General features: G+C 38.4%; 2 protein-coding genes across 7 annotated transcripts in view; both read right to left on the bottom strand.

Annotated features, from left to right (window-relative positions):
• The window catches only part of Nfu1 (NFU1 iron-sulfur cluster scaffold), a 34,387-nt gene extending 24,340 nt beyond the window's left edge, over positions 1 to 10,047 (bottom strand). The window contains exons 1-3 of one of the 4 annotated variants that reach the window (XM_076832668.2): positions 9,791 to 10,045; positions 5,331 to 5,431; positions 1,248 to 1,383 (exon numbers count right to left, since the gene is read on the bottom strand). In XM_076832668.2, coding sequence (XP_076688783.1) covers positions 1,248 to 1,383; positions 5,331 to 5,431; positions 9,791 to 9,855 — 302 coding nt within the window. In that variant the 5' untranslated portion in view covers positions 9,856 to 10,045. Of the gene's footprint in view, positions 1 to 1,247; positions 1,384 to 5,330; positions 5,432 to 9,753 lie in introns of all 4 variants that reach the window. The other 3 variants (XM_076832670.2, XM_076832669.2, XM_076832671.2) reach the window with 3 other exon arrangements.
• A 2,928-nt stretch (positions 10,048 to 12,975) lies between these two features.
• Aak1 (AP2 associated kinase 1) overlaps positions 12,976 to 21,922 on the bottom strand; it is a 174,311-nt gene continuing 165,364 nt past the window's right edge. For all 3 annotated transcript variants that reach the window (XM_076832528.2, XM_076832527.2, XM_076832529.2), the window contains one exon: positions 12,976 to 19,972. In XM_076832528.2, coding sequence (XP_076688643.1) covers positions 18,843 to 19,972 — 1,130 coding nt within the window. In that variant the 3' untranslated portion in view covers positions 12,976 to 18,842. The remainder of the gene's footprint in view (positions 19,973 to 21,922) is intronic.

The raw sequence follows: 21,922 nt of genomic DNA on the forward strand, positions 1-21,922 counted from the left end.
TTGTACCTTAGTGAGGTGTGCTTAGTACGCACAAAGGCCCTGGGTTCAACATCCAGCACCAAGGAAAATATTTCCAACTGTTAATAACTGACTCTACTATTTTTTTAAAAAAATTAATTTTTTTTAGCTGTCATTGGATCTTTTATTTATTTATATGTGGTGCTGAGGATTGATCCAGGGTCTCACACATGCCAGGTAAGCGCTGTACCATTCAGCCACAACCCCAGCCCACTCTAATATTTCTTTTTTTAATATTTTATATACATTTTAGTTTTCGGCAGACACAACATCTTTGTTTGTATGTGGTGCTGAGGATCGAACCCGGGCCGCACCCATGCCAGGCAAGCGCGCTACCGCTTGAGCCACATCCCCAGCCCCTAATATTTCTTTCTTTTTTTTTTTCTAATATTTCTTATTATAACTAATTTATCTAGCTATCAGTTCAAAAGAGGATCATTCCAACAATTTTGTCATTTGTGTTATTACTCTGACAACATATTTAAACATGTTCTTTTTATGAATTTTAAAATAATCCCCACTGACTACTTTAAAAAATCATGTCATATCTGGTAACTACAATCATTTATAATTTCTAGTGAATCATTTTAGAACTACTTCATCTTGTAACATGTAGAAATTCGCAAGTTTTATGAATAAAATAAGCAAGTTTTCATGATTCTTAAAAATCAGAGTTTTAGAGCTTGGCACAGAGGTGCAGTGACTTGGGAGGTTGAAGCAGGAGTATCACAGGTTCAAAGCCGGTTTCAGCAACTTATCGAGGCTCTAAGCAACTTAGAAAGACCCTGCCTCAAAATTTAAAAAAAATTATCAAAGGACTGAGGATGTGGCTCAGTGGAGAATCACCCTTGGTTTCAATATTTAGTCTCAAAAAAACAAAAAAGAAAAAGAAAAAAATCAGTTTTAAAGATTTGGAATTGAAATTTACCATAATTATCAATTAGGGGGTATTTTTTCTTATATAAAAATATGAATTTTCAATTATTGATGCTACAGAGCTATAGCATAAAATATATCAAATATATCACGTTCAAATATATCACGCTTCAGGAGAAAGTTTTCTAATATCAACTCTTACTTTTCTTCATCTCTTACCTGAAAAGAAAACAAAGTATTCTCTGCATTGAAAAATGCAGAGCACATAAAAATGCAATGTTACATAAGTCTGTCTAAACCCAAAGTCAGCTATTTATGTTGCTTGGTAAAAGCAAATGAAAACAGTAACATACCTAGCCAGAGGAGAACGAAATGCTGTAGCTGCTGTGGGAAAATCCATGGTCCTTGTCTCAAGAACTGGTTTTCCTGGTATAAACTTTAAGCTGTTGGGGTTTGGGGTATCTTGGGTTTGAATAAACATGTATCTTACTGAAAAAGAAAAAGAAGAAAGGAACATTATTCTAGAAAAAGCAGTAGTTACAAGTTAAGTGCTCATTTTCAGAGAAGCAGAAGAAAAACTGGAAAAATAAAAACCTACAAAGCTTTATTTCCCAGTTGAAAAAATAAGAATCTATAAATACAAGAAATGCAAGGTACAATAATTACATAGAACTTTATATTTAATACTTTGATTATTTAAATAGTTATGTTATTCTCCAGATTCCAATAACCTATACTTAAATAGAAAGCCATAACATAATTCAGGAGTCATAATCTATTTTGTGATTTGGTATCAATAGCTATCATAGTCCTAATCACAGGTTATTTATTTTTAAAATTTTTGCAGTGCTGCAGATTGATCCCAGGACCTCATGCTAGGCAAGCACTCTACTTCAGAGCTATACTCCCAGTTCCCCAGATCACAGGTTATAATAACTATAATATTTTTAAAAAATATTTATTTTTTAGGTGTAGATGGACACAAAACAATGCCTTTCTTTTCTTTTTTTTTTTTTTTTTTTTTAATGTGGTGCTGAGGATCAAACCCGGGTCCCACCCATGCTAGGGGAGCACTCTACCGCTGAGCCACAATCCCAGCCCAACTATAGTATTAATACAGTAAAATGCTACATTCTCTTCTTTCCGAAGTACCACCATTTTTTCAAAGACAATCAAGTTAGCAATTTATTTTAAAAACAAATATTTGTTTGCTTATTATATTGCAGATACAGGTTCAAGTGCTTAAAAATGTGTGAATATCTTTTACAACTTGATAAAGAAGGTACTGACACTGCCATTTTGTAAATGAAGAAAATGAGACTTGAGAAATTAAATAACTTGCTTGATGGTACAGCTAGTCAGAGTATAAAATTCAAAAATATATATATAACAAATAAATAATAATAAATAATAAAATATGTGAATTACTTTCTAAAATATTTAAAAATATCTTTTTTAAAATTTTTGTAGTTGTAGATGGACAGGATTCATTTATTTTATTTGTTTATTTTTTATATATTTTATTTTTTAGTTGTAGTAGGACACAATACCTTTATGTTATTTATTTTTTTTTATGTGGTGCTGAGGATTGAACCCAGAGCCTTGCACATGGTAGGCAAGCCACAACCCAAACACTTAAAAATATCTTTATAGGTTCATTTCTTATATACTTTTTCTAGGACTATGATTAGATTCAGATTAAATTCATTAAAGCAATAGAGAGAGAACACTATCTTTAATTTCCTACCTTGTAGGAAAAAAGAATAGCATTGAGATCTTGATACTTTAAAAACTACTTAGCAAATCCTGATGACTTTTTATGAAATAAACCTGAGCAAAAAAAAAAAGTTTTCCACCTTAAAGCAGCATATTGAAACAGGCTGATAATGGTATATACTCACAACTAAAATTCATTTAGGACAAATCATAAGCTGGGCATGGCGCTAAGCACTTTACATTTATTACATCCCTTAATCCTTACATCTTCTCAAGGAGGCACTCTTCTTTTATTTTTTTTAGTAATCAATGGACCTTTATTTTATTTATTTATATGTGGTGCTGAGACCCAGTGCCTCACACATGCTAAGCACGCACTCTATCACTCAGCTACCACCCTAGCCCCGACTCTATTCTTATTGTCTGTCTGTCTGTCTGTCTGTCTCTCTCTCTCTCTCTCTCTCTCTCTCTCTCTTTTTGTAGCACTGGGGATTGAACCCAGCCTCACACGTGGTAGTCAAGACCTCTACCACTGAGCTATATCTTCAGGCCTATCTTATTCTATAAATGAGAAAATTTAAGCTCAAGGCCACTTAGGTCATAAGTAATAGGGTCAGGATTCAAGGTTGGACAATATCCTAGCACTGACTCTCTTAACCAGTGTGCATACTGTCAATCCTTGTCTACCAGTGCCAAGAATGATAGGAAAATACATTTTAGATCAGTCTTCCTATTCTGTAATAATCTTCATACCATATATTTTAAGATATAATAAAATTTTGAAAAGCAACAGTTTTATTTTAAATAGGAGAGAGATTAAATTTGGCAAAACATATGGTTGGTATCACATGCTAGGAAAGTGCTATACCACTGAGCTACATCCCAAGCCCAGAAGTGCTTTTTTAACTATTAGGGAGAAGATTCTAGTTTGATAGCCAAGAGTTATTTTTGTACCTCACTATACAGTTCCAGCTAACTGATGTTGAACCACTTTCTATGTGGAATAGATTTTCAAACTAAATTCTCACACATTTTTCTTAAGTCATTGTACTAATTAGACATCAACTGCTGACATGGCAACCAGGCAAATCCCAAAAAAAGAAAAATAAAAAAATTGAACTTCAATGTTTAAATACTTAATTTGAAATATTTATACCAGCAACCAAGACATTCCTCTTAAAAACCTGTTATCAAAGGATGATTTTTCAAATGCAACATTAAAGAATGGTTGTCACCACTTTCTGTTAAATAAAGGACAGCAAGGTTCTTTTAACCCTGGTTCTGAACCAACCATTTCTTGCAGTCTTAATAATTTATTGGTCACCCAAATCTCTGCATATATTAGGCACTCTACCAATATTTGAAGAATTAAATCTGGATTTATCCTACTCAATCCACTTGAATAAAACTATACCAACAGAAAGGAAAATTTTAGAAATACTTGAAGGTAAAAATTATAAATGTAGAGAAAAAGTCATTTAAGAGCATACTGCGTGTGTGTATATATATATACACACACACACACACACACACACACACACACATAATCTCAAGTAAAAATTATAAAAATTATGATATCACCACAGAACTTTTACCTTTTGACAATGGACAAGTTATTCCAAAAGACTAATTTGAGTAGCTATTTAATAAAATCATTCCAATTATAGTCTAAATTTGGTTTAATTAGATATTTAAAAAATTACTCACATGCAAGTTACAACAGGATAGAGACTGATATAAAATATTTTTCCTCTTATGCTTGGTACTAAATAGGTACCTAAGTAGGCATAATCTCCTGCCAAATAGAGTGTTACTTGAAATCAACATCAATGACTAAAATCAGTGGGTTTCCTATTTCAGAGAAGTCTACATGACCAAGTAATTCAGTCCTACAAAACTTAAGTCCAATTAAACCATTTGTTCCATCATCTCAGATGTGGAATACCCTTAAAAACTTTAAAATAATTACAACTATAAGAATATAATTACTATATATTATTAATAAAACTATATAAGTTCTAGAGTATTATTTTCAATCTCTTTTAATGTACCTGTGTCAACTTCATTGAAATATCTGCAAAATTGAAAATTTGGGACTCAGTTGGTTAAGGTGATTTGATCTGTTGAGTTGCTCATTATTTACATCTAAACTATGTGATAATTCAAGGAGACAGGAAAGCACTCCTCTTCTTGCTCCAGTCTATAGAGGGGTAAGCTCCTACCCTGATTCAAGTAATATCCTTGAATCAGAGTCAGTCACACTCTAGAATATAATCATATGAGGGTGTTCAAGATAGTGATGGAAAGGGGAATAGGCTGAAGTCATATACTACAGCTTCATAATCACACAGATCCACATTTATACACCACACACACACACACACACACACACACACAAAACAAAAACAAAAAACAAACACACAATTTCTTTCTCTCCCCCAAGCTTTCCTAACATATTTCAAATTATTTTAAAATCCTATCTTCACACCTATTTCCCATACTAAAAAAATTAAAGTATATAATATCAGTAAGACTGTCAACCACAGTAATAAAGCAGAGGGTACAGCTCAGTGGTGTGTTATGATAGGAAAAATAAAACACTCTTTTTATAAGCCTCTGGATAGAAAATTTATAAATTCTTGTCTTTTATGACCCACAAATCCTAGTACAGTTCCATTAGCTTCTGAAATACGATTTATTCTAAAAGACTGAAATTTTACCTGTGTTACATAAGGCTGCAGGTAATGGGAAGAGTGGTCTTCGTACAAATTGATGCAGAGGTTGTTTCTTAATGGTATATGCCTTCATCATGTGACAGAATCTACATTTAAAAAACAAATTATAAATGACATTTTATGAGATCTAATCTCAAGGTCAGTTTCTACTTATATAAAAGACATGTAAAATTTAAATATAAGTAGCAATAAAAATGATTAGAGAGTGAACTTATCATTTTTCATCTATAACTTATTTCACCTACTTCGGCAAGTAATACAAACAATTCAAAAACAGATGAAAATCAAACGGAAATTCATAGCTTCAATCACTGGAGATGCATAGGATAATGTTAACATCCAGGTATAAAAACCAGAAATGTCAGGGATGGGGATGTGGCTCAAGCAGTAGTGTGCTTGCTTGCCTGGCATGCGTGGGGCTCTGGGTTCGATCCTCAACACCACATAAAAATAAAAAATAAAGACACTGTGTTCACCTAAAACTAAAAAATAAATATTAAAAAAACCCAGAAATATATCTATATTAGTGATTTAAATCTGTAGCTGGGTGTGGTGGCCTACGCCTATAATCCCAGCAGCTTGGGAGGCTGAGACAGGAGGATCACCCATAGCCAGACTCAGCAAAAGTGAGGCACTAAGCAACTCAGTAAGACCTTGTCTCCAAATAAAATACAAAATATGGCTGGGGATGTTGCACAGTGGTTAAGTGCCCCTGAGTTCAATCCCTAGTACCCCCTCCCCCAAAAAATCTGTGGCCCAGGCTCAAGATGAAGTCAAAAAACTATACAGGTTTTTAGTAAGATACAGTGGCAAATGCCTATAATCCCAGCAACTCCTAAAGGCTGAGGTGGGAGGATCACAAGTTCAAGGCCAGCCTCAGCAATTTAGAGAGACCCTATTTAATTTAGTGAGACCCTGCCTCAAAATAAAAAATTCAAAGGTCTGGGGAATGTGGCTCCGTGGTTAATGCCCCTGGGTTCAATTCCTGGGAACAAAAAACAAGGCAGGGGGTGGGGACAAGAAAAAACTATAGCTTTCAACTTTTTCTTGGAAAAAAAATTAAACTAGGTAATAGAATCACATGGCTCAAAACTGATAAAGGAAAAAAGTATACACTATGAAAAATTTCCCTTTTTGTCCCCTATCACTTGTTATCTGATTCTTTCACCTGTTAAGAATACAGGCTGAGGGTATAGCTCAGTGGGAGAGTACCTGCCTAGCCTAGGTAAGGCCCTGGGTTTAATCCCCAGCAAAACACACCACACACACACCACACACACACACACACACACACACACACACACACACACTCACAGTATAGGGTAAGTATCCTGTATTGGAAAATCTGAAATGCTCCACAATCTGAACTTCTTCTTCTTCTTTTTTGGTACAGGGGATTGAATCCAGGGTGCTCTATCATGGAGATATATCCCTAGCCCTTTTCATTCTGACACATGGTCTCACTAAATTGCTGAGGCTGGCCTCAAATTTACCATCCTCCTCCCAAGTCACTGTGACTACAGGGGAGCAAGCCCCACCATGCTCAGCCAAAACCTGAAACTTTCTGTGCATCAACATGAAATTTTACCTCATCTGGTGGGTGACAGTCAAAATGCAGTCATGCTAAAAACATACAAAATTACCTTCAGGTTATGTGTATAAGGTATATATGAAACATAAAATGAATTTTGAATTTAGACTTGAAATATCACCACGATATTTCATCATGTATATGTAGCTGTTACAAAACCCCAAACTTGAAACACTTCTGGTCCCAATTCTTCCCATTTCCTCCCTTCCTTCCTCACCCTCTTCCCTTTCCTCTACTTTCTTCTATTTATTTACAGTTTTTTTTAAGTCAGTGAATTATGGATATTCTGAAGGTGAAATTCCCTGTGGTATATTCATATATGTACAGAGGATAGTTTGGTCAGTTTCATTTCCACCATTCCTCCGTTTTCCCATCCCTCTTCCCTCCCCCTCAATTCCCTTCTCTCTTTCTTCCTGTGGTCCCAAGCATTTTAAATATGAGGTACTTAACTTATATTTCAATACTTCAAAAAGTCTTAATAGAAAGTGTACTATCAACCAGTTAAAATAAATAAATAAAGATGTGAAAGGAAGATCAGTAGAAGAGAGGAGAGAAAATGGGGGAAGGGAAGAGGAGAAAAGGGGAAAGGTCATGGGGACTGAAATTACATTCCATGTGTGTATAATTATGTCAAAAGGAACCCAGGCACTATGTATGAATGCTCTAATAAAAAGTGTACTATCATTCTCCAAATTGCTGAAGCAGTCAACAATCTCTATATACTTTTTGATGGGCAACATTAATTCAATGTTGTAACTATACTTCACGCTGATAGAGAAGCTTATTTCACTCTAATAAAGAAGCATAAATTGGCTATTTTCATGGCTTTGACAAATTAAAAACAAGGAGATGAAAGAAGGCAGATACTAATGGAAAAAAAAAGGACACTTTAGTAGTAAAAAATTTAGGGTTGGGGTTGTAGCTCAATGGTAGAGCACTCGTCTTGTATGTGTGAGGCACTGGGTTTGATCCTTAACACCACATCAAAATAAAGATACTGTGTCCATGTATAACTTAAAAAAATTATTATTAAAAAAATTTTAGAACATGTTGCAAGTTTTACTTTAAAATATTATGGCTATGCATTGGGACTGTCCTTTCATAGGTTCTACTGAAAAATTTTAACCACAGGGGTCACTTTCATGAACATACACAGGATCACCTTTTCAAAAACAGGTTTCTCTGGGTATTTTTCACACAAATAGGAAGAAGTAACAAACAAGGACTGCACTTCATTTTTCCCTTATAAAACCAGAATTTGCTTGTCATAAAGAGTGAGCACCAAGTAAGTCAAATACAAATAACCTAAATTTCTTCCTACCTTCAGTGATCTTTAAGTGCCATATAAAAGCAAAAAAAAAAAAAAAAAAAAAAAAAAAAGCTTTACTGGAAGGTTGTGGACCTATTACCCATGGAGAGTTTCTTTAGGTACCACTCAAGAGGTTAAAGGACTGAAACTGAGGGTTCAGGAGAACAAAATAAGCATTAGTGACATCATGGAAACAACAGTAAATGGGGAACCAAGGAAACTGCTGTCACACCCCATGGTAACTCCGAAGGCTTTAACAACAAGGTTTGTCACCATACTGAACTATATGACCAATACAGCACTCATGACTTTCTCATTATTTGCTAGTATGTCCTTCTTACTAAACTGCATACTTATTAAGAAAAGAGACTGTTTTCATTTTATGTCCTCAGCTGCAAGCACTATGGCCCCTGTTCCTCATTTCAAAAACGAAATATTCACAGCTACCTTATAAAGACTGGGTACCATCCATATCATGCAAGTAAAGTGTTTAAGCCAGTGCCAAGCCACACAATAAATGCTCAATAAGCGGTACTACTGTTATCATGTCAATTGTTTGTAATTACATAATTATTATTGGTATAATTCATCAAATGAATTATTATGAGTCTGAATCTCCCTATGAATATGCGGGAATTCGAAAATGGACTGGAGATCAGTATTTCTCTTCCTTCAACTCTGAGAAGAGGCAGTGGAGTGGATAAATCAGAAGCATGTTTTGACTGAGACAGGTTTAAAATCCAAAAAAAAATAAAGCAGGGGTGAACTAAGTTATTCAAGAAAGATATCAAAAACATATGGGGTATAGAAAAGGGGTAACTAATAAAAAAAAAAGTGTTCTGGAAAACATTATTTTTAATAAATGCGTTTAAGCTTTATGAGCACCATTAATACTAAAACGTCTAACACTCAGAAGGTCAAATTCTGTTAGGCCTTTTCCCCCAGAAGTAAAGTGAGGTCCGACATCTACATAAATCTCATCGATGTTGACAGATGTGTCTGGGAAGTGAAACTCAAAGGCAGGGTTCAGGGAAGAGGGAGAAACAAGGCAACAGAGTGGGCTGAAGTAGTGGTGGTGGTAGCAGAATCAGGGGTCTGCATTCTACTCGGAGTTCCTTCCCTTACAAGCTGTGCGACCTTTCTAGGCCTCACTGGGAAAGTGAGGAAATGAAACACAATAGTTTCTTCCCTTCCTGTGACATTCCGATTTTGTGTTTAAGAAAGAAAAGGGAATGAATGCACATGGTGGAATACGACTTAAAGGCAGCTCCTCCGTACTATGTCTACAGCCGGTCTCTTCGAGTCTCCCCCAGACACCTGGCAGGGGTTCCGCAGGCTGCCCGAACCACAGGTGCGGAGCTGTCTCACCGACAGCCGCGGGTCTTCCGACTGAGCCCCCGACCGACCGCGGCGACCTGGGCGGATCCAGGGGCTCCATCGGATGCGCTACCCGCCTCTCCTTGAGAGAGGGTTGGCGAGGCAGTGACCGGTCCGCCAGCTAAACCCACCAGCACTCCAATTCGGAGCTTCGGGGCCGTCACCTACCGCCTGCGCCGCCCGGCGGCAGCAGCCGCAAAACTCCAGCCCCGCCGCACGGCCGTCGCCATCATCTTAGTCCTTCAATGCGCAGTCGCAGAGGCCTTGCTCCCTCGCCGCGCCCCCAAAGCTCTGCGCAGGCGCAAACTGACCGGGAGCTGGGCTGGAACCTAGAAGAGCGCACCCTACAGGCCGTGGGCGGCGCTTGTGCGAGTGAGAGCTGCGGGCTTTCACTTGGTCCTTTGCACCTGTTGCCTACCTACTGCATAAGCCCGAACCAGGCGGGGTCCGGTGGAAAGTTTTGCTAAGCATGCGCGGGCGCCTTCTAAGGCACGTACTTCGCACGCATGCGCAGAAACGTACTTTCCTGTTCTTTCTGGTAGCTTTTCTGGCCCTGGCCCAGCAGTTAAAATGCTACTCCTCACCACCCCACAAACCTGCCCCATTCCTTTTTTTTTTAGCACCCTGCTAGCCCTCTGGGCCTAGCACAGTGACCGTCCCCAAAGACTCCAGAGCATCCTTTCTGATTGGTGTCTCGCCTTTCTGCTGCCCTTCTGTGGTAGGGCTGGTGACCTGTTTTAACCCTCTAGTTAGGTGGGGCTTGTGGACCCAACACTTGGTCATCTTGAATCAGTACATACACAGGACCCAGCTAGTGTAGTGCTATCCTTCGCTGGATAAATGAGTGTTGACTAATTTCGAAAGCAAACTACAAAAACCTATTAAGTACTCTTCCAGGCCTTCCTGGGATATTCGGTTTTCTAAAGTGTGGATGGGGGATGGTGGGGCATGGGAACTGCCTTATTAAATTCCGGGCCCCACTTTAGACCTCAGAGTCAAAATTTCTATAGGTGGGACCCAGTCATTTATTTTTAACAAGAGCCCCAGGTGATTTCTGATGCAGGCTGAGATTTGAGAACTGTTCTGGAAGGTTGTTAGAGTGCTGTTTTCTAGAATGGAATCAGCAGGCCTGTGGTTGAACAGGTAACAGCAGAATCTGTCCCAAAGTATGATTGATCTGAGGAGTGGGTGGGGAGATGTCAGTCTGTGGAGCTTCCACGGGGAAGGTGGGGAGGTTGGGCCAGAGAAACCTTGTATGGCAACATTATTGTTTCACCCAGAGGTGTATGAAGGTCTCAAGAGGCAGATTAGACAAAAGACAACAAATATACTGTGATGATCACTATAGCCCTTTCTACACTGCCTTTGTTTTGTTGGTTAAGAGACAGAAAGAGGGAAAAAGCAACCATAAAATCCCATTCCTCTTGCATTTTTCTTTTTCTTTTTTTAAAGGAACTGGGAATTGAACCCAGGGCCTTGAGCATTTATGCACTCTACCACTGACTACAGACCCAGGATGTTCCTCATTTTCAAATAATCTAGAATACATATTTTAAAAGCAAAATTCCTGCTTCAGTATTACTCCTCTGAAAATAATTGCTCTGCAAGCTGTGTAGCTTCCTATTTTGAACCAGCATTAATTTTATTATGGGCAAGGAACCAACATTAACTAAACTTCTGTTTATTCAGATTTCATTGTATTCTTTTTCTTCTCTGGAATCCACTTGGGATACTTTTTTTCTTCTAGTCTCTTCTGGCCTGCTGGAGTTTCCAACTTTTCTTCGGGTTTTTTTTTTTTTTTTTTTTTTTTTTTTGTACTGGGTCCCCTGCCTTTTCTTTTGAGACTAGGTCTGGTTAAATTGTGGAGGCCTAGCCTCGAACTTGTGATCCTATTACCCCAGCCTCCCAAGTCTGGGGATTATAGGTGCATGTGCACACTGCCATGGGCAAGACTTTCCTTAGTTTTGATGATTAACAGTCTTGAGGGATGCTAGTCAGGTACTATACTTTGTAGAATATCCCTTAATTGGGGTTTGTTTAATGTTCTCCTCTTGGTTAGAATGGGGTAAAGGCATTTGGGGAGGATGTCTACAAAGCCGAGAGCCCTTCTCATCACAGGTACACATTTTGGCATAATTTTCCACTGGCAGTGTTACTCTTGATCATCTGGCAGAGGTGGTGTATGTCAGGGTTTTCCACTGTGAAGTTACTCCCCAATTCCTGTCCGTATGTTCCTTTTGGGAAGCATGTCCCACATGCAAAGTATTTAGAATTAAATTCCAGTTGTGTAGTGGGGAATGTACCTAAATTAGTTGAAATTTTAGTTAGGTTTGTCTTTTTTCATTTATTCAATAATCATTTTAATATTAGTGGAGGCTTATAGCTGTTGACTTTATACCTTATAATTTCATACCATGGCATTTATTTTATTGCTCAACTTGTTCTTTGACCTCGGGAGTTCTTTCAGATTGGTTCTTATGTCCCTATGTCTTTCATTTTATTTTACTTTTTAAAGTACTTCTTTTACTTTCTGGCACTATAATTACACCATATTCCTGGTTCATCTCATTCATTTCCTGTTCTAGCCCTCAAATCAGTCATTTCTCCTGGGAGATCTGGCTCCTTTTATTTGAACCTGGGCGTTTAGAAACCACAAATTGGGTGGTAGGTATGTGTGGAATCCATGTACTTTTCATCATCTTATTCCTTCACCTTCATCTGCTCACTCTCTAGACTTTCTCCTTCTCCCCTAAGCCCAGCTACTTGAGCATTCAACCGTGCTCAAAGGGTTTCGCTCATCAACCCTTCTTGGTCCATGTGCCCCACTGACAGTCTTCTTAGTATTCTCTTTCTGTTTTTATTCAGTCTCTAGTATAGTTGCATTTTCAAAAAAAGTTGGCAACTATGGTCTTATTGAACCAAAATAGATTGGATTCCTGGATCTTTGAACACCATCCCTGTGAACACAACTTATAACTAGCTCTCTCTGAATCATGTTAAGCTCAAGTTCAGTTAGATAGCACTGTTATTTTTTTTTTTTTTAATTTGAGGAGGAAATAGGCAAGCAGGTTCTCCATCACAGTGTAGATTTTTAAAATTCCTAGCTTTATTTCTCTAAGACTTTTCTCTATGTTAATGCTATGTTTCTCTATGTTATGTTCCTCCTTTAGGAATACTAAAAATTTATTAGTAGGTTTGGGGATGTAGCTCAGCAGTAGAGTGATTGTTTAGTATGCATAAGACCCAGGACAAAGCGGGGGAAAAATATCACTAGGCTTTTTAGTAGTGAAAGATGGCTATGGATCCCTCCAATCACACGAATATTTCACTTAAGAAAAAACACAAAGTATAAGTCATTTCATTAGGTTCATTTTAATAAAGTTTCCAACTCAATTATTTATAAAAACTATCAGATACATGAGATAGATCACACCAAGAATGCAACAACATAAATCCAATAGTCTGCAAATAAGAGGTATTGCGAGAACTGTTAAGATTGACATTGTGGTCTTTCCCCTTCCTTTCCCTTGTTCACAGTCTTTGAGACTGTTTGCATATTGTTGTTTTCTGATGCTTGATGACCTCAATACTCCTTAGAGAGGGGTAGACGTTCTTATTCTGTCAACTCCAAATACTGTCAGTGGAGGGAGTTCAGCTTTTCTCCACGGAACGAACATGGTCCTTGGCCTTTATTAAATTTGTTTTCTATTCCCTAGAAACTGATATTTAATGTTCCCTCATTCAAAGTAATGTCTTGCAGGTCTTGCAGTGTCTGGTCACTACTGTCACTACTCACAAGTCCTTAGGATAAGCCCTACTGAATCTTACTTTGGAGATGAGATGATGCTTATTTGGGAAGGAGGCTAAGGCAATGAATGCCAATTTTCTTCAATTCTACTGAGAACAACTTCAGTTCTAACTTTGAGAGTTTGGGGCAAAGGGAGCTGAATTTACTTGTGCCAGATATCGATGATCACTTCTCAGTATTCTTTGGATGCCTTTAAGGGCCATAATTAACACCATGGAAGAAAGCATAGAATGTACATATTTGTACACACACAGACCCACACTCCATTCACACTCCTCTACCAGAACTCTTTGGTAGACTCAGAGAATACAACTAACTCGCCCTTTCTGAATGAAAAGGTTGCATTGTGTCCCTTCCCTTCCAAAGTCTAACCCATTCCACTTTACTTATTTTTGGTCCATGCTGGGTATTGAACCCAGGCCCTTGCTACCACTGAGCTACACCTCCATTCCTCCCACATCTTACTTTAACTGATGTTGGTAAAGCCTATTTCTGCAATTCCTTGCCAAAAGGAATCAGATTTCTTTTCCCCCCAGTACTGAACATTGAAGCCAGGGCTTTATGCATACTAGGCAAGTGCTCTAGCAGTAAATTACATCTCCAGCCCTTTTTAGTTTTTATTTTGAGACAGGATTTCACTAAGCTGCCCAGGCTGGCCCTGGAACTTGTGATCTTCCTGCCTCAGCCTCCCAAACAGATGGGATTATAAGTGTGTGCCACCATGTTTGGCTTCAAACAGATTCTTAAACATGTATAGCTGGTACTAGTACAATGCAATGAGGTAACCCTGACATGATTTCAAGAACATTGTTACTATATACTCAAAACTGTGTCAGACATAGAGATTGCTGGGTTATGAGAATATTGGACTAAGCCACATATAATTAACATTTAACCACTTCTGCCAGCTGTTCTGAAATCCTTTCACACATAAACTGGTCCCTGCATTCTGAAGCATTGTGGGCCACAAAAGATCAAGGTGGAGATCAAGGTCATATCTCTACAGAATAAGGCTGGAGTCCTGCCAACTCTTCTTATAGTCTGAGAAAAATGGGAAAGGTCAGTCATTTCATTGTTATTGGTGACAATCTCACAGGCTGGGCTGAAACTTACAAAACTATTTATAGTAGTTACAAGGGAAGCAACTAAATGTTAACATGGTCATTCAACCACATCTCTCATCATCCGCTTATTCACATGGTCAAAACAGGGGAATGTCAATTGAAGAAATGAAGTGGGAATAAGAACAAGATAGGTGAGCCAGGAAGATTTCCAGGGACAGAACAAAAACAATTTCCAACCAGATACTTTTTTATTATATTTTAAGTATTATGAAATTCTTCCTTTAGTGAAGTTTTCATTAACAAGTTTTTAAGTGTTCTGGTGGTTTAAAAAACAACAAAACAAGTATTAGTTGACAGGGACATGGAAAAACTAAGGATTCAAATTGTACAATGCCATTTAAAATCTTCGATGTTCACTCCTTCAGGTAAGGACTGAAGACCAGAACTCAAGGTGGTTGTGGACATTAACAAGGGGATCCTGCCTCCTGCAACTCTCTTAGGTAACTTTCTCATCAAAATAATTTGGCTTCCAGGTTTTTCAATAAAACTGCTATGAGACCAGCAACCATTTCTGAGTTGACTGGGATGTGTTCTCCAATTTCCATTCCAATGAACATAGAAGAGACCCAAATTACTCCATTTTAAGTTGTTTCTTTCCTGCTTAGGAGAACTTTGGGTCTCACCCTTCTCTAATTTCCTATAATAAAATTTCCTATTTGATATAATGCATACATATTATGTAATTTGATATGTTTTTATTGCTTAAGGAAAAAATACAGAATTCCTATCATCACATTACTCTGGTGATTATACTTAAATGTGCTTTCTTTATGTATCAGCAAAATGTCCACCAAGCAGTTGAAAACACAGACATGCATATATTCTAAAATGTACTAAATAAATAATGGGCCAGAAAAGCATTAGTATGCTTCTTGAAAGTTGAGAAAAAGAGATCTTGGTTGCCAGAACTCGGATACAACACCAGCCAGTAAACACATACATACTAGTCTGCACATGAGGTTTTCAACTTGATAATGAGTCCAAACCAAAACAGGGTTTATGACCTACATTTCCTTAGGTCTTGCTGAGCATCTGCTTCAGCATAAAATTCTGTTCACTTCATTTTACAATCTAACCATGAGGTTTGGAGCTAAAGGCTGTCAAGCCCAAGAAACTGGTGAAGTAAAACTTCAGTAATTCAATAGTGCCTGCTAGTCAGTTAACAGGTGTTCTTTAAGCAATACATGTTGTGACTTAATGCACTGTCTAAAAATGTCCTGGTTCATTGTTTTTCACTGCAATGAAAGGTCAACAATTCCTATATCAAATGTGTAATGCAAACAACATACAACACAAACTAAAACAAGAAAGTGCAGTACTTTGTTGACTATATATTTTCTTTTTCCTCTTTAATATTAAATTGCTGCAGTCTAGTTATTGGAAACATGCATTTGCTACTAATTCATAACACACTGAACACTCCTGATTTCCCTTAAAAAGGGTATTTTCCAGATTTCTAGATATAGGATGGCCTCTGGCAAGGCCACTTAATCTTTGATGCATTTACTCTTCACCATCCAAAAGTAACTAGTGAAAAGTGAATAAAACCCTACCATAGTATTCAGAATCCACCAATTATTAACTTTAATTAATGTAATCCACAAGTCAAAATTTCTTCATGCATCAGTGAATAAGAAAAAAGTTATTTGCATGTGGTTACATTCATTTTCCTATTTGAAGAAGGCATGTAGTTTCCACCCATGTGGGTCTACAGCAAACATGAAAAAGAGCAAATCTATCCTTCAAAAAACAATTCAACTACATAATAAAATTACCATGATTTTATTCTGATTTGTACCTTGAGAATTAAAATGGCCACTTGATTAGGAGGAAGTGATCAAATAAACAAAGGAATAACATTTGCAGGTCTGAGGTAATCCTGAATATTTGGAAGAATGAGTTAGAATGACCTCTAACTTTAAAGAGTTGTTGTCTTTTTTCCCCCTCTTCTTTTCTTTTTTTTTTTTTTCTTTCTTTTTAAAAACAAAGACAGGTCTCTCTATGTTGCCCAAGCTGGCTTTGAACTCCTGGGCTCAAGCAATCTTCCTGCCTCAAACTCTCGAGTAGCTGAGACTTGAGGTGCACACCACTATGATAGGCAAGTAGGTTTTTTCAGATGAGAACTCTCTGAATATTCCTATCCTCCTAGCTCATGCCTTTGAGGGCTTCACTTGTTAACTACCATAGGAAAAGTTTGTGGTGCAAAGTTCCATGTGCAGTAACCAAAGCTATTCAATGGAAATACAATTTTGCACACATTGTTACATTGGGGGAGGGACAGAAATAATAATTGTGAGAAGGCAAATTCTTAAAACTAAACACTTAGCATCCATTAAAGTGAAAGACAGGTTTCTGGCCACAGTTAAGACCTCAGTTGAAAAATCATCTCTAGTAGCCCTAACACAGTGCCAATTATTTCTCTTTTAATGTGGATATTTGAAATAGGTGGAGACTAAGAAAACAAAAAGCATTTTAAAGGAGTTGTTCTTATTTTATTATCAAGATTTTGAATTTTAATTTTTTCATGATGTGGATCAAACTTGGGGTTTTGGCATACTAAGTACATGTTCTACCACCGAGGTATACAACTCCACCTCCTCGAAAGAATAGCACACCTAATCAACCGCAGTAGAACTTGGCATTTAGGTTTGATTCTTGAATGAACTTCCAATAATTTGTAAATCACTAATCTAGGTTGGTACACAACTCTCCAAGTTTCTCCAGTAGTGGAGAAATCACTAACATTTACTAGAAGTTTTAGGAAGCTCTCAGGTTGAAACTGATGCAGAGACTCTTTCCATTAAATTGGGCTTCCTCAGCAGAAATCTTCCCATTGAGACAAAGGTTTTAAGGCACTAAAAATAAATGGTATGAAAAAAGCTAAGAATGAGTCAGATCTTTCCAGAAATAAAAGATACTTCCAAAAACACAATCCAGTCACCTGTCTGCCCTACTTTAACATCTAAAGAGAATAGAGAATTTAGTTTTCATGGCTAGCTAATTCAGCTTTTTCATTTTCCCAAATTTATTTACATGTCCCAGGTTCATATTTCCTCAAGAGGTAGTGGAGAGAGATAAGGATTTGTGGGGGAAGGGGAAACAAGCAAACTAATTTTGTATCCTAGTCTAGAGATTAATGAATTCCATAATGACAACACTGAGTCCAATCTACCCAGTGGCTGGAATTCTAACAAGGCACTCCTTTCTATTGTTGTGAGGGGAAAACATATACTTAAAACATTAAATTTTCACAACCAGGTAAAGGAAATTTGTTAAAAGCACAGAGAAAATTCTGGAGAAAAAAACAATCCACTCTGAACCTCAGTTCCAGCAAGATTTCCCAACATCTTCCAATGAATACAATTTTGCCATGATAAAAAAACAAAACAAAACAAAACAAAACAAAAAAAAAAAACTAAATAAAAACAGGGTTCAAGTTGGTTAGGTCAGCAGGCAAATGGGAGTAAGGGTGATCTGATTGTGGAGGTAGGCATGGTGGGATAGGATTAACCTAGAGGAAAATTGTTTCTGGTGCTTGTGCATGTGTTTGTGCGTGAGTGTCACACACACGTGCCTGTGCATCCATACCAATTTAAAAAGTGTGGGAAGGCCCTGCTCACATGATTAGAATGAGCACAGTTTTCCCATCTGCGTGCATTTCTACATAGGAGAAGATCTGATGCACATCACACACCCACAGACACACGTGAGGGCCATCCTGGCTTGAACACAGACTCAGAAACAGATCCACAGAATCCTTCAAGAGCTGCTGGTTCTACAGGAATGATTAGTAGCTGCAAGATTATACTTCCTCTTGACATGCAGGATTTTTATATTGCTCTTTTCTAGAAATCTCCCTTTTCCAAGAGTATTAAGTCCTGGAGGGATTAATCTTGACTCTTCAATGGACATGACTCAGAAGAGGAGTTACAGGAATTAATACTAGTAATAATATGGCCCCTGGGGTTGGGGTAAAATATTCCTGGATTAAAACAGTTTTGCAGGGATGGAGGGAGAAGCAGAGTTCTGGGTGGAAGTGGAAGGCCTCTAGGAAGGAAATTGAAGTGTGTGAAAGTCTAGAAATCAATAAAAACAAAATAAAGCATAACTTAGAAGGGCTTCAACCAAGTGTCACTACAACTGAGTTTGTTGAGTTTAAGAGACTCTGCTCTGATGCAGGGGATGGAAATAACTGATACTATTTCTTCTTAAAAAGGTTCAGCTGGGAGTGGTGTGGTGATATTTGTGGAGTGGGGCGGAGGCGGAGGCCTAGGCTCAGGTACTGCTCCTAAGGTTTTTGCTTGCCTGCTTTTGAAGGAAAGGGTGCTAAAGCAAAAGGATCAGCAGCTGGTAGTTCCGTAGTCCTGGAGGAAAGGGTTGTGATGGAAACAGAGCCTGCTATTGACTGCTTGTTGGTTTGGGAAACAATTTTGTACGCAGCAATTGGCTGGGCTTCTGGGCTTGGCTCATCTTCTGGGCTATAGTGACGGGAATATTTGGATAAAGACTGGGGGCGGAATGGTTTGCCAGCCATAGGGCCTGAGACAGCTTCTTTCTGGGGCAGAGGTCCTTTGCTTCTGTCATTGGGCTGGCCCCCAGATTCCAGGGAGGTTCCCCTGGGAGAGATGCTGTCAAGATGGTCTACTGCTTGGACAGAATGGGAGGGGTGGTTAGACTGTTGCACAAAACCAGCTACGGAATACTGAGTTTGGACAGAGCTGTACACTGCTCTTTCAAGGCCTGAGAGCAGAGGGACATCACCTGTCTGGCTGAGGAGACTGGTCTGTGCAGGTGTTTCCTGAGAGGAGCTCTGGATAACTGGTAACTCCTCCATGCTTTTCTTCTTGGTAAAAGGAGCTCTCAAGAACACATCCACCTCCTCTGGCTGGGAAGGAGCCACACTGCCTTTGGAGACAAATGGCGCTTTGGAGAAAATGTCCATGTCATCAGCTAGAACTCTTGAGCTCCTGAAGGGGGCTGTGGCGAAGACATCTGGCTCACTAAAACCATCGGTGGCTGGCTGCGTAAGGGTTTGGAACTGGTTCTTTCTTCCACTTTGCATTGCTTTTGCTTGCTCAGCAGAGATTTCAGGTGAAGCAAATGCAATGGCTCCTCCTGGCTTCCCCTGGGACGGCTTGCAGCTTTCATCCTCCTCTTCAGACTCCATAAGGAGAGGTCGAGACCCACTGCAGTCTAGCATGTCTCCCTCCAGGTCAGTCCCCTCCTCTTCACTGCTGTGGAAAGAGCTGTTGCTTGAAGGGCCATCTCTGGCTAAATAGTCAGATTCTAAGTTGTTCTGAGTCTTTGTGCCAGGTACTCTGGAGGGGTCTGGATACAGGGGAAGGCCTTCAATGCCCGCTGATTCTTTAAAGTGCTCTACAGTAATTACAGGACAGGGATTGGGCTCTCTCTGGAGACCTAGAAAAGCATAAAATGCAGAATTAACATGTAGGTCAGTTCAACTGTTTTTGGAACATTTAATAGTCAACCCGCGGCAGAAACATTGTGGGAACAAATAAAAGGTGTTGAAAATGGAAAAGGAAAAAACAGAAAAATAAAAGTCAGGCAAGGAAACTGCACACAGACTGGAACACAACCAATCACTATCTCACATTTTGGAACATGATAGGCACAATGTGCAGGAAAGGAGATGAAGATGTTAGGCACACAGACATTCAGCATAACTACGCAATGCTCCTACTCGCGGGGCCAGGCACAGACACCTGCTCTACCTGGCACTGGCTCATCATGGAATGAAAACAAACCCAGTCACTCATCTCCACATATGCCATGAAAGTTTTGGATTATGTAGAAACACTGTCTGGGGATGAACTCAAGTTAGTATCTGGCATGTGGTCATCTGCTCCACATGCAGAGGGACAGACCCTCAGAAAAGCAGCCCAGCATGGCTGCTCAGTAAGTGCAAGTTTACTTGGTGATTCACATCACCAGCACTACTAAAAGAGCACTGGGTTGCCCAGATCAAAACAACTGAAGGTACTTTCTAAACAGAGGATACAGAATTAAAATCATACTAAATAAAATCACCTTCAGCTGGAGTTGCTCTGGAATTTTGTTTTCAGTCTTCTGAGTTAGCAAAGACCTCCTCTGCTTAAATGAATCCATCATTAAGTTCTTTAAGCAGAAGGAGTAAAATGCATGGGTAATTATGGAATCTTAGCAAACTGCTAAAGGCTAGTCTATGCCTATCTAGGTAGAGGTGCCTCAGGGTGCTCTGGCTTTTGAAATCAAATAGACAATTATCAGAATGCAAGAGAGCTTACCTTCCAAGAAATATTAGCAGGTTAGAAGTATGTCATTGGGCACATGTTAGCAAGAGGGCAGGAAAAAGGCATATGTAACTAAGCAAGAAGAATCCAGAGAAAGGACGGTTGGGGCAGGGTAAAGGTATCATCATCGTGGGCTCAATAAAGAGACACCATTGGAGTTTCCCAACCCACCAGGATAAGAATGTTAGGTACAATGATTTGGAGTCATAGATGACTCAGGACTTCTATACAGATGGAATTCAATTATCCCCTCCCACACAGGCCCTCTTCCCTTCTATGAAAACCATTAGCTTGCAGAAATTTCTGCTAAAAATTATCCCCTTCTCAAGTTTCTGCTTGAATTAAGCACACGGAACACAGCAGAAGAGGCATCAAAATTAGTTTATTGGGAAACCAGTCACTTAGACATTACATTGTAAAGAGAATGTAGAGAGAGGTCTGAACATTTTATAAGATACTATACAAAAATACTATGTTTCTCCGAATCCTATAACTTTTTAGCAGTGCTTTCTTTTTAAACAGTTCTGACCTTAAGTATTATTTTTTCCAGGAACAAAAAGTATTTTTTCCACTCACTTTTATTTTCCTTTCTATCTGTATGAATGTATTTAGTCAATTACAAATTTGAAATTTAAGTGCTGGTGCTAAGTAACTTTCAGAACAGTCTTTGAAGATTATGATTTTTGAAGAGAATAAAATTTTCCTTGTATTAGAACTCCAAGATGTGCAGTTACATGGTGGTATGAAGGCATCAGTTAGCTGTTAGGAGATAATTAGGATAACTTTTCCCTTCCAAGATATGTGGGAAAGACACAGTCCTAATTCTCCGGCAAGTATATTGATATATTGTCTCAGCAACACCCAAGCAACAATTTCTGAAGGGAAAAATAATTTTTCCAAAATGAAAATCACCAAGCCTTAAAGAGGCACAAGAGACCCCTAAAAACCTTAAATCACTTCCTTGCACAGCAACAGCTGGAAAAACTTTCATTTGCCAAAATTAAGGTATAATTTTTCATCTTCCAAAACTATTCTGAAAGCTGACACTGTCATATTGATTCTGCAGGAAAGCAAAATA

Source organism: Callospermophilus lateralis, chromosome 14 (assembly GCF_048772815.1).
Source record: "Callospermophilus lateralis isolate mCalLat2 chromosome 14, mCalLat2.hap1, whole genome shotgun sequence".
NCBI lineage: Eukaryota > Metazoa > Chordata > Mammalia > Rodentia > Sciuridae > Callospermophilus > Callospermophilus lateralis.